The sequence below is a fragment of the Rattus rattus genome, chromosome 2 (assembly GCF_011064425.1).
Source record: "Rattus rattus isolate New Zealand chromosome 2, Rrattus_CSIRO_v1, whole genome shotgun sequence".
Taxonomy (NCBI): domain Eukaryota; kingdom Metazoa; phylum Chordata; class Mammalia; order Rodentia; family Muridae; genus Rattus; species Rattus rattus.
In genome coordinates, this window is record NC_046155.1 from 72,442,196 (window position 1) to 72,455,242 (window position 13,047).

Consider the following 13,047-nt stretch of genomic DNA (forward strand, 5'->3'; position numbering starts at 1 on the left):
AAATGGTCGGACTATTCTCTTTGACTTGCACACGATTACCTTGTGCATTTGGATCCCACACACTCACAGGTCTGTTCTGAACTCTTTCTGACAGTGATCCATTTCCTCTTCTTCTGTCAACTGGACACTGGCTTTATGTCTATGACTTTTTAAAATTACTAATTCCAGATATTATGATCAACTTTATGTCTTTTTACTTCTAGAATGATTAAAGCTTACCTTCTTTCATAAATGTATTTATGTTCCTCAAGATACCCAAACATTAATACATTTCAACAAGAAAATACATTGCAGGAATGATGTTAACTCAAGCTATGGAAAAGCAGCAACCACACAGCTCAGTACCAGGAGTATCGGCTCGTGGGCCGGCATGACTCACCAAGGCAGTTATAGCAGGGAAGCTCTTAGACATTTCTCTGAGAAGAGTACAGGTTCTAATATCCCATAATTCCAGGGGCTTATCTTTGAAAACGACTGCCAAATACTGTCTAAAAGAGACAACAAAAATTAAAATCTATCAAAAAGATCTTTTTACAACAACAAAAACTGCCATGCATTAGTTAATGAGTTGAAAGGTGGGACTCGGACAGCACATGCCTTGCATAAACAACTAAACTAACATTCAGACCCCATTATAAGTCATGTTCAAAGTTACATTAAATATGAATACTCAAGAGAAAAGATCTTTCCTAATGATAAAAAAAAAAAAAAACCAGAACACTGATCTTATGTGTGCCTAATTACAACCACAGAATAACTACCACAAGTACTTGAGTGCTTCAAAAGAAAACTAAACGAGGCCATAACTAAGGTAGGGAAGTCAGCGCACGCCTCTCGGAAGTGCACAGAATGACTTAACCCAGAACTAGCAAAGACACAGCAGACTTAGGAACCAAGTACAACCAACTCACAGAAGACTGTAATAACAACAGCTTTTCAAGTCACAGCGGACATTCATTAAGACAGATCAGATACTGAGTCATGTGACAAGTCACAGCTAAGTCTCAAAAGTCTGAAATAACATAAAATATGTTCTCTGCCTACAAAGAACTAGAAAACAGCAGAAAGGTGTATCTGGAGGGAGGGAGGAACCAAGTATATAAATATGCTGAGGGAATGTTAAGATAGGATGACATGAACTAATATGAAAATACAGCACATCAAAAGTATAGGCCCTTGTCGCAGGAAATGCTCTCGCTTCTGCATCAACAGTTACCAGCAGCCCTACTTAGTAGAAAAAAGATGCAAATGGCCTGGAGATGAGTGAGAAAGATCAGAAGTGTCTTTATAAGCAAACACTATTTACACAGAGACTTGTAAGAGACTAACAAAAACATCACTAGAATAACTCAGCTCAGCATGGTCACAGGCTTCAAGGTCACCATCGGAAACTTCACTGTAATTCCAGTATATAATATTGAAAATTGAGATAAAATCCACTTACAACTGATTATAGAAGATATAAAACTTGATGACATGTAAGAACTTAATTGAATGATATACAATAATACTGCATGCAATACCATACTGAAAAGTATATATTTCTGGACAGAGATGACATAAATAGGTAATGGTAGGTGCCACATTCATGATTTCAAAATTTGCTCAAGTGTCTGTTCTCTCCCAGACTGATACTCAGATCAAAACCCCTGGAAGGTGCTGTGGGTAAAACTGACAAGCTGCTTCTAAAATTGATATGAAATCCCAAAATATATTGCTATTCCTTTTAACTGTTTTCTAAAATAATATGACATTGGGATGAATTTAACACATTATGAGATTAATGACACCAGATGTCTTCGTCACGGTTCTGTCACGCTGATGAAACACTATGATCAAAAACGAGTGGGGAGAAAAGGGTTTGTTTGGTTCACACTTCCATCTCAATGTTCATCACCAAAGGAAGTCAGGGCAGGAACTGCAACAAGTAGGGGTGGGGGACAACCTGCAGGCAGGAGCTGATGCAGAGGTTTTGGAGGGATGCTGCTTACTGGCTTGCTCCCCATGGCTTGCTTAGCTCTCTTATAGAACCCAGGACCTCTAGCCTAGGGGATGGCTCCACCCACAATGGGCTGGGCCCTTCCCCATCAATCACTAATTAAGAATCCGCCCTTCAGCTGGATCTTGTGGAAGCATTTTCTCCATTGAGGTTATCTCCTTTCAGATGCCAGCATAGACAGTTTCATGAATTGATAAAATATGTTTTTCCTGATAAAGACTGTTGTGAGTGTTGTGACCTTTAGAGCATGGGATTATTGTGAAAGCTCTCACTTTCTTTATGTACAATTTAGGTTCACTTTGTTTCCAATAGTCTTTTGAATGTTTTGTTCCAATTGAAAATGCATGTGAAGTAGGATTAGTAGAAACCAGGAAGGGAGGTGAGGGGGAAGCAAAGAGAACAGAGCATCTCCAGGCTGTCTCACATCTGTGGTCAAGCTCTGCTTTTTGATATGGCCACTTGTAATTATCTGCTGTCACTAACAGATTTCAGGAATATTTAGCATGTCCCTACTTTCTTAAAAGTTAAAAAAGCAGCTGTGCAATGCTCCTGAGACACAACCGTAGATGTAATAGGATGGCACTTACTTCAAATGAGACACTTTGATCGTTTCAATGGGTGATTCATCATTGCCCCGGTCACCACGGAACGCAGTGCTCCTCCCTTTAATTGAAAAATGAGAAGGTGAATCACAGGCACCACATAAAAGAGCAAGAAGCCCCACCACCTGATGCGGCCAGCCACACCCTCTGCCTCCGTCACTCAGGGCTTTGCTTCAAAGCCAGGTCTAATAGTGAAATTTGAAATATTCTTAAAATATGAAAGAAAACAAAAATATATTACTTATGTTCAAATATCTATTTTATAAAAAGGTATTTTAATGTTATTTAGTTTCTTCAATTCTGTAATTCAATTTTAGAACCTTAAGAGATACTGCTGTCTACAACTTTGGAGCCTCTGTGGCCTAGCGGGGACTCATTGTGCATTTAAAGTCAGAGAAGACACACCCATGTTTTCAAGTACCGATTAGTTGGGAGGAAAAAAAAAAAAACTTTTGAAATGAATACTGAAGATTTCTTATTTTATTTGCAAAGTATTAAATGAAATGTCTGAGCACATTACTTCCAAAAAGTCTTTCTAAGTGAAACTGGGGAGTTATAACTATATGCCGTATTAGTTAAGTGCCAAAAGAGAAGTTTTCATAAATAAAAAAATTCTACCTTTCACTTTAACAAACATATTTAAATATTTTTGTGAGATTTTTATTTACACTGAATTAAAGAGAGAACAACGGCCGAACACACCTACACACCCTGCTCCCGCAGGCGGCAAGTGCAAACACGGGCCTTTCTAAGTCAGCTGGTACTAACCTCTACGACAGTGGTCCTCGACCTGCGGGCAAGAATGACTTTTTCACAGGAAAACACAGGTATTTACGTTACGATTCCTAACAGTAGCAAAATTACAGGTATGAGGTAGCAATAAAATAACTTTATGGTTGAGGTCACCACGGCATGAGGAACTGTATTAAAGAGCTGCAGCTTTAGGAAGGCTGAGAACCAGTGCTCCAGAGCTTCCAGGTTCAAAACCCTACAATCTGAGTGCTCACATTTCTCTCTTCAGCAAATCAGCAACTGCTGATTATTATAGACAAAAGAAATCTGCAAGAAAAGATTCTAAATTAAACAATAGTCCTTCTGAAGAAAAGAAATGGGGATTTTTTAAACAAGTGACTAACTAACTATAGTCTTGCTCATCTGGAATATGACAGTGCTTGAGAGAAGGCCAGAGCCAGTATGCTAGCAAAGCCAGAATCTAGGAACTTCAGTTCCTGGGCAGGTCACTTTCTGGTGTTATAGCAACACTGGAGTGTGCACATGGCTGATTCTTTAAGTTAACACCACCTACATACAGAAAACAACCAAACACTTGTTACTCCTGCACATTATTATTATTATTTAAAATCATCTGCATATATTGATTTTATTCTTGTTTTCTTGATTGGTTGGTTGGGTTTTTTTGTTTGTTTTGTTTGTTTTGTTTGTTCTGAGACAGGCTCTCACTGTGTAATTCTGGCTAGCCTGGAACTCAGTGAGATTTGCCACCATGCTCAGCTACGGTATTATTTTGCAGAAACTCACATTTGAAATCACTGCCTTTAAAATTCATGTGCTATTATTATAAAGTCCTTCATTCTGAAGTTTGTTAGGTCTCACATTGTAAATAATTGTAAACACGTTAGCAGGGTGCTTTCTTTTCTATTATATTAGTTAGAGTCTGTGATTTCATGAGTGTGCACACACAGGTGTGCAAAACACCTTGCGGGTCAGTTCTCTGCCTCTACCACTTGGGTTATCCGCTGATTACCCAGACTAAGGACCTATCCTCCCTTTTTTCAATTATGAGTCAGGGCTCTCCTGGGCTCAGCCTTTCCTAGGCTGGCCTTGAACTTGTTATGTAGCTGAGTATGATGCATCTTCCTCCTCCTGAGTGCTGGGATCACTTCCAGTTTGTGTGGTGCTGGCGTTAGAACGTAGGGCTTCCGCATGCTAAAGCAAGCACTGTACGATTGAAGCTACACCCCTACCCCTGGAATGTTTGCTATTGCAAAGACTTCATATGGTCCCTAATTCAATCAGCCTACAGCTATCAAAAGCTTTAGATTTGAACATTTGAACATCATCACTAAGCTATACAATTTTTGAAGGCTTCCTACAATAGTCCAAATTCTAAGCAGAGGTGCCAAAATCTGCAACTACAGAGAAAGCTTAAAAATGATCTTGCAGAGAGCTAGGGAACTGGCTCAGCGGGCAGTTGCTTGCACTGACCTCAACCCCAGGGGCTGACATGGCTAAAGGAAAGGGCTGGCTCCCAAGAGTTGTCCTCTGGCCTCTACATGAATCTTCTATACATAAGACACCGTGCAAAAGAAGACTGGGCCCCTCTTTTGTCGTGCATCCGTGAGTTCAGCTAATGGTTTCCACTTACCCTGTGCTACACTAGTGGTGTGTACATAGAAACAATGCTGTGGTTTTTCTAGGCAATTATTACAGAACTAGAGAGAGTAAACAGGATGTAAGAACACACACCAAGGTGAAAGAAAATGCTCTGAGGACATTTTATGCAAGCAGTGTCTCCCATCAGCATGAGATACCACTCCAACCTTTCAGAAGGTAAGACACGGACCTGTTGGGAGATCAACCAGCTGAAGTTCGTTTCTTACTAACCCCATGTTGTTTGGGGTTGAAGCAGCAAAAGAAAGGAAACTGGTCAAGCTTGTCCATTCAATACCCCTAGAAAGCAAACACAGTTTAGTTTTGCAATCTTTTCTCATTTGAAAAGTTTATTTGAAAAATTGGGTTTTTCCCAAGGCCCCATTTTATTACATAATATAACTTGAAATACTACTCTTACCCTTTCAGTCTACATTAATGCATCCTCTGACATGTGTGGAATTTGTTCTAATTAAAATGTTATATCCAAGTGTAATGACAAAGAATTATCAGAATCCATGCCATCATTAAAATGGATGCTGAAATCTAGCTAAGGAAAAACACTTCATAGCAATTTTTAAGAACCTAACTCTTTAAAGCAAGCAGCACAGAAACATTCAAGAGATGAATCCTTAAAGTGACTGCTGGGGATGTCATCAAAATTCCCAGTTGCAAAACTAGAGCAAAATGTGATGGAGCAAAGACCCTTCCTTCATCTTCCAGATGGAAGAGGAGACAAATGTTCCACCATGCAGAGAAAAACCATGGGCTGAGTGGAGGCCACCCCAACAGGACAGTGTGGACGCCATGTCCACATGGGGCTGACAAGCAGTCAGTGGTGATACATTTTCTTCCTTGGAGTAAAGCTGGCTAAGACCAAAGCCTAAAGCCGGGCCCCAGTTACATTTGTTCATCAGGACCTATAGGCCAGCTATTTGCAGTGCGAATGGTACAGCCTAGGGCTGCTCTCACAGTACAATGGCAGACTGGGAAAGGCAGCTCTGACAGGCTTAAGATCTAAACTCTTAAGCCTCAAAACTTTATTATGGATCCATTATGAAAAATGTTTATTGACCTCTGATCTACAATAATTCTAATGCAATAACAGGATTTGCATGAGGTACTTCTTTTTGTCTGTCTTGCTTTTTTTTCCCAAGCAGTACAATCATCTCCTGTGTCTATGTAGGCTCCTGTCTGCAGCTTTCAAGGCCCTCAGACATTTCCCTTACCTGCAGTCATTTACTTTCTTTTTGAGATAGTCTTGCTCTGTATTCCAGGCTGACCTCAAACATACTATGTAGCCCATGGTTATTCAACTGCCTCAGCCTACTGACTGTGGGATTACCGGGGGAAAACACCACAGTCAACTCTCATCTGCTATGTTAACTACAAGCGTTTTCCTCATTGGTTCCTGGGTACCCGTGTACTTTTCTTTGTGCAGAAGGACAACACAATCCACAGAGAGCCAAAAGCAGCATCTGAAGCAGTAGCACTAGCTGTGGTGGTTAGGATTACAACCATTTCAAAACAAAGCCGTACCCAGCACCCAGACTAATGGCTGCGTGGAATTAGCACACTTGGGAATTTCCATTCCTAGCTCAAGTTCTCACCTTCGTTCTCCAGACACAGTGGGATAGGCTGACTCCAGAACTCACCCTCTGCACCTTAGTCTCACTAGTTACACAGAAACAGTACAGAGGGCACCCAGGAGGTCTAGCCGATATCACACTCATGGTTGGCACAGTGAGCCAGGAACTAACTGAAGCCTGGTTGTCCTCATCAGATCTGTTCTAAATAAATACACCCACAGTGTGATCATACAGCTGGGCCAATCTCTAGACAAGGTCTTTCCCCTCTTCTTTCTCTTCTCTTCTCCCCAGCAGCTAAGTCCTCACCATCTCTAGAGTAAAAGGAGGCACTCACTACATCTGGTCTAAAAGTCTGGTAGCGTCAAGCGTGTGTTGCCTAGAGATTCCCTGAGACCGTTTCCCAGCCCTGCTGCTGGCAGTACCAACTCACTAATTCATAATTCAACTCGGTGTGGTCTCGTCAGGAGCGGGGCACTGGCCACCTGCCTCCCGCTTTTCATTATTTTTAAAATGACTCCATTGAGTACCCAATACATGCCAGCGGCTATGTGAGATGCTGTGGATGAGGGAGACATACCTACTGTCCATCTGGAACTTACGTTCTCTCAGAAAACATGCATTTTGCAATACCTACTGCAAAAGAGATGGCAAAGAGCTCAACAGGAGTGTGTGAGCTGCACACACTCTGACCTCAGGGACCAGCTCTGGAAACTGTGCCATTTGACCTAAGCCTGACCAACCAAGGTAATAGCACAAGAGGCAAGAGGCCAATTATGTGTTGCTGGGGATTAAACCCAGGGCCTCGAATGTGCTAGATAAGAACTCTACCAATGACCTACTCCCCAGCACCCTGAAGTGCCTTTTAAGGACAGCACCATGATATCTTGCCTAGCACCTCTCTTTTGTTAAGCAGTGTAGCCCAGATTCAGGAAGTGTCTGCCCTGCTCACTGGAGGTCCCAGCCCCGGAGCTGTAGCAGAACCTGCAGGGCTGTTATTTGTATTTGTAGTCTGGCAGTGTGAGCAGGTTGCTTTCGAACGGAAGGCAGCAGCAGCTTATATCTTCTTAAATAAAGTAAAACCAAACTGGATTTCAAAGTAGATTAAATAAGGCAGGGGTTATCTGTCAGAAGAAAAGAATTAAAACCTCCTGTCAGACACGGCTGAGCTCCACATTGCCCCTGGGATTAGAACACTGTTGTTGTCCAGGCTTATCTCTAATTCTGCACTTAATATCTGAAGGACTAGAAACAGCATCTCATCCCTGATCTAGGATTTCTCTCATCTTTTTTGCTAGAATCCCTAGTCACAGAACAACTGTAATCTTAGAATTTATCATCAGATGGCTTCAGGCTCACAGGCTGAGCATGCCAGGCATCTATAGAACATACAACACACAAGCTACTTCTCAAGAAAGTAGGGAGCACACAATTCTGCAAGACTTAAATCCTATGATTGTTCTGCAAATGTCCAGCAAAACAAGAGAGACCATTTCATTTTCCACAAGTAATTCAATGTAATCTAAGCAATCCATGCCTATACAAACCATTGTTTGTAAGTTCTTCATAGTACCAGGATACTGTTTTAAACTCAACCACTGGACAAAGATACAAACTAATGTTCTAAAAGAGTTGACCATTTCACTTTGTAATTTCTGTATCTGCCACTGGATTATAAGCACCAAAGCTTCCAATTATAGTTTTACAGAAAATGTTCAATAGTGTCTGTGAAACATCCTTTGTAAACATTGAAGCATCATGTTCCCTACACCCCTCCCATACACTATCATCATTACACAGTGCCTGGTAACATGTCTACCTTCATAAGATTTAAGTACAGGAAACAACTATCTAAAAGTTAGCCTTAATCTGCATGTGAAAAATCAAGAACACATTAGGTTTATTGCTAATTGGTTTAGAACTTTTTATAGCACATCTGTGAAATCTTCATAATGGTTTTAATTGTAACTCTAAGATGCATTAACTGAAACACAGGGACAGCAGGATTTTTAGCATCCTCTTGGGTAACATCTTTGAATATAAAGTCAATTACCTTCAAAATGTCAACAAAGAGGGAAGTTTGTATGAAAAGTGGGCCGTGTGCATATGATCACTCCCAGCTCCTCTGGAGCAGGACATCCCTCACAGTACTCAACAGTTTCAGGACCACCAGGCCATAACCACTGTATGCGCCATTATGCATACCCTGACCCTGGGCTACACCAGTTACTGAGGTTCAGAATTCAGAAACTAAAGACAACAGGCTGGATCTTCTGGAAGCTCGTCATACTCCTGATCAGCACATTTAACTTGCTGCTGTCATGTTTAACCTTGGACATTCTTGGCAGGAGACCATAGCTCAAGTACAGAGCTCAGGCTCTGATGCCTGAGGCCAGGAGCGAATCCCATCCACCTTTTCCCAGGCTTTGCATTACTCGGTTTCTTTGTCTGTCCCTGGGAAAGGTGACAGCGCCCACTCTGTAGGGTTGTGGTGGGGTCAGTGAAATGACTGACACAACACACTGACTCTAAGAGCATAAACATCTAGAACAAGTGCTGGATGGCAGTGCACAGTTCTGATTGGTTGATGTCAGCCATAAAAGGAACAACCATGCACAAAAGACAAGGGTAAAAGGAAACATGGGAAAGGAAGAGAAAGAGGAGACAGAGAACAGTGGCAGCAGAGATCCCTGGAAGAAGTGTCAGGATAGTCAGCTGAGGCCTTGAGGCCAAGAGATACAGTGCTGAAGATCCCAAGCTCAATATCCTGAACACATTACTATTTATGTAAATGTATTTGCAGAGCTGCTGGGGAGGAACAACATAAGACAGCTAAAAAGTCACCTGGGCTGTGCCACTGGCAGTAGTCTTAAAAGACATTTTTATTATAATCACCAGCTGTAATACTCAAAGGTTAACCTTGCTCTAGTAGAAAACATTACGTTTAAGTATACTCAATAGGTCTGCTAAGGTTTTCACTGTACCCAAGACGAAGTACGAAATGTACAACACGGAGAAGCTTTTCGTGTTTTCATTAGATCATTAAAGCACTGGGCGCACTGCACATGCATGTAACTTGTATCATGCATAACTCACAGGCGAAGGGGAAACAGTTCTGATTCAGCACAATAAGGCTGTGGAGTGTCTAAAGCGAAGGCCAGTGGCTCTCTGCTCCTTAGCTGCCCTTCTCTCTTAAGCCTCACCACACATCGCATCTCAGAATCAAATAAATGTGTCCCAGTTTGTGTCTTTCCTGGTGATATTCAAACTAACAGTAAAAATGAGCAGTTCTGACGGATCTTAATCAAACTGAGAAATAAACTGTATAAACCTGGCGACAGTGACTGCCAGTGAGAAAAGAACCGGGCATTAGAAATTCACAAAGCAGAGATGAGTGCCCACTCCTAATGAACCCTTAGCTAGATACACATTTGTCACTCAAATGCAAACAAAGTCACCACGGCACACACCACTACAGAGCATCAACACAGAGAAGCCTAGGAGACCCGGGAGACCCAGTGAGCGGCGTTTTCTGCCACCGTGTTTGTAATCTCCATGTCGCAGCCATACTCACTTGACTTCACACGAGTGGACGCTTAGCTCCTTGTGTAGCAGACCACTGGTGAGGTGGTACACCAGGACAGAACCGTTACTTGTACCTTTCAAAATGATGGAAGAGACGAATGCTAATTTAGTAGGGAGCTAAATGCAATCAAAGTTTTTGTTAAATCTATCTTCTACAGAAGGATTCTGATTACATACTTAAAAACAGGTGAATAAGAAGGGAAATGTTTCCATCCTTATCAGGATGGGGCCTTCATGGACATGTATTATCTAACTTCATGGACATAAGATTTTAAAAGATAAACCAATATAATAATTTAAACTTTTCTACATGTGAAAGTTGGTATTTCTGGAACTCAGAACGTTTATTATCAAAGCAACTAGCTCAAGTGCTCTATAATGTTTTGTCTCCTTTAAATAAATCATGACAAGACAATATATTATGATGCGATTAAATGTGATTTCTGAAGCTAAAGAAACTTTGGCTCAGGTCTTAGGTGAGCTGCTCACCCAATACTGAACCTACTATAAGTAACAGAAAATTCAATGTTAGAGATCAGAGGAGAACACGCTCAAAGCACGGAGCACGGCCCTGGGTCACTAGTGTTAACCTGGCTAATTGGCATTTCTGCTACCAATGCCCTAACCAACGCTCACAGTCAGTGCTATGCATCAAGCCTCTTCTGTCCCAGACAGTCCTGGTATTTCAGAAACTTGCTGACAGAGATAATCTCAAGCACATGGGCTCACTGCTATTAAAACTAAGACAGGAAACAGGATAGAAAAATATTTCAAGGAAATTATTTATATAATTTCCCCAACCCATTTCTTCTTTTAAAGCATCCCCAAAAAGAATAAAGGACTTTCTAGAAATCAGGAAACTAAGTATTTTATAAAATGAGTTTAACAAAAGGATAGGCCAGTACTCACCAACGGCAAGGAGTGGCTGATACATCTTAATGTTTTTTGTGGTCAGCGGTGGGCACATCCGGATGGCGAACTGAGGGGAGGGGAGTCCTGAGAGCAGTCCCGTCAGCAGGAATTTGAGGTGCACTTCCTGCAGAATGGAGCCTTTGGGATGCTCTTCCCCAGCAATTGCACTTTGCCCTGGATTAACGAAAAACTTTGCTGAACTTAAAAATCTAAGTCTGCTCAACAAAGATATTTATATTATGATTTGTAACAGAAGCAAAATTACAGCTATGAGGTAGCAAGGAAAATAATTTTACGGTTGGGGTCACCACATGAGCCACTGTACTATCGGCTGGCGGGCAGCACTAGGAAGGCTGAGAGCCACAGGGCTATACAGGCTCATAACAGCTCGAGAGCCGCCATGGACCTTAGGTCACATCAGCAACAACTCAAGGATTTACTTCACTAGATTCAGAGCAGATGACTCCAGGGTCATGCGACCCATGTCTTCTGGAGCTCCGGGGGAAAAGCACTGAGAAAAGGCTTCAGGGAGAGAGCAGAAGAACTGGCTTAGAGCACTGTCTATAGACTGAGACCTTTCTGCAGAACTACTTTTCAGCCAGAGTGACTGTGTAAGACACATTAGTAAGCATAAAAAACACCCAAAGAACTCGTGATTGCTAATAAGAAGGCTTATATATCATCACTGCTACAAAATGCTCGACTTTATATTTAAATATGTCAATGACAAAAAAAACATATCAGTAAAAATACATGCAACTAGAAAGCGACACCGTACATATCATTTTTTTGAGACTGCTGCCTGACTGACCTTGAATTTGCTATATGGCCTAGGATGACCTTGAACTGATCCTTTTGCCCCACACCTCTAGGATTTTACAAATTTGACAATTCTAGGATTACAGGCTTGATAATTAAGTATTAAGTTGCATTATTTACATATGCATTGTTTATGCAAATTAAACAATAATTCCAATAAGATTCTAAACTAAGAAAATATAAGTAAAATAACTATAATAAAATCAAGACTTCACTAAAAATGCACTGGATTTGTCAAAAGTACATAATAAAGGACATACGTGAACACTGTGAGATTCAATCACTAAGAATGCCTGAATATAATCCTTTGAAGCTATCAACTTATTTTAGTAATACCATTCTGAAGTCTAGAGGGATTAAAGAAAAGCAAACACTAATTTATTCCAGTTAACACAACCCTTTGGGATTGGTCATACAATTGACACCAACTGGTGGAATGTTGTGAAAAGGGAGGTTTGACAGATGTACTATGGACACCAGCAGGTTTAGCTTATAGATGACTCCTGGGAACTGCCCCATGTCTCAAGAGGCAATTCACATAGTAGGGCAGCTTAGACCTCACTAAGCAGCAGCCCAGTAAACATGAGCCAGTCTCCATATCTCACTGAGTTATTTTCCATCTTGGCCAAGTACATGGTGAGTTTCAAATTTAAAGTTTAATTAAAAGTTTTACTTAAAATGTTTTCAAGTGGGCTGGAGAGATGGGTCAGTGGTTAAGAGCACTGGATCTTCTTCCAGAGGTTCTGGGTTCAATTTCTAGCATCTACATAGTAACTCCCAACTGTCTGTAAGTCCATTCCAGGCAACTGGATGCCCTCACACAGACATACATACAGGCAAAACACCAATGCTCATAAAATGGAAAATAAAGATAAATACATCATTTAAAATAAATACTTAAACTCTGTTGTCACGAACTTCTTGGCAGTCTGTATTATTGGTTTTAAACACCAGAATTGTATAACTCAGGCACATGAATAACACAAGCTTGCCTGGCTCTGGGCTCCACACTGCTGATTAGTTTTGCTCATTCACATTCATAATTCTTTGTATTTTAGTATTTTATACTAGCAACAGACAAAAATCAATAAACTCGAGAAGTTGCTAATGATCAAATAATTCTGCAAAACTTGTCAGTTTGTCTAAACATCCT

General features: G+C 41.0%; 1 protein-coding gene across 2 annotated transcripts in view; it reads right to left on the bottom strand.

The window, feature by feature from the left end:
* Positions 1–13,047, bottom strand: part of Wdr11 (WD repeat domain 11) — a 44,826-nt gene that overhangs the window by 16,620 nt on the left and 15,159 nt on the right. For both annotated transcript variants that reach the window (XM_032892480.1, XM_032892481.1), the window contains exons 10-14: positions 11,073–11,249; positions 10,153–10,237; positions 5,186–5,292; positions 2,587–2,662; positions 380–488 (exon numbers count right to left, since the gene is read on the bottom strand). In XM_032892480.1, coding sequence (XP_032748371.1) covers positions 380–488; positions 2,587–2,662; positions 5,186–5,292; positions 10,153–10,237; positions 11,073–11,249 — 554 coding nt within the window. The remainder of the gene's footprint in view (positions 1–379; positions 489–2,586; positions 2,663–5,185; positions 5,293–10,152; positions 10,238–11,072; positions 11,250–13,047) is intronic.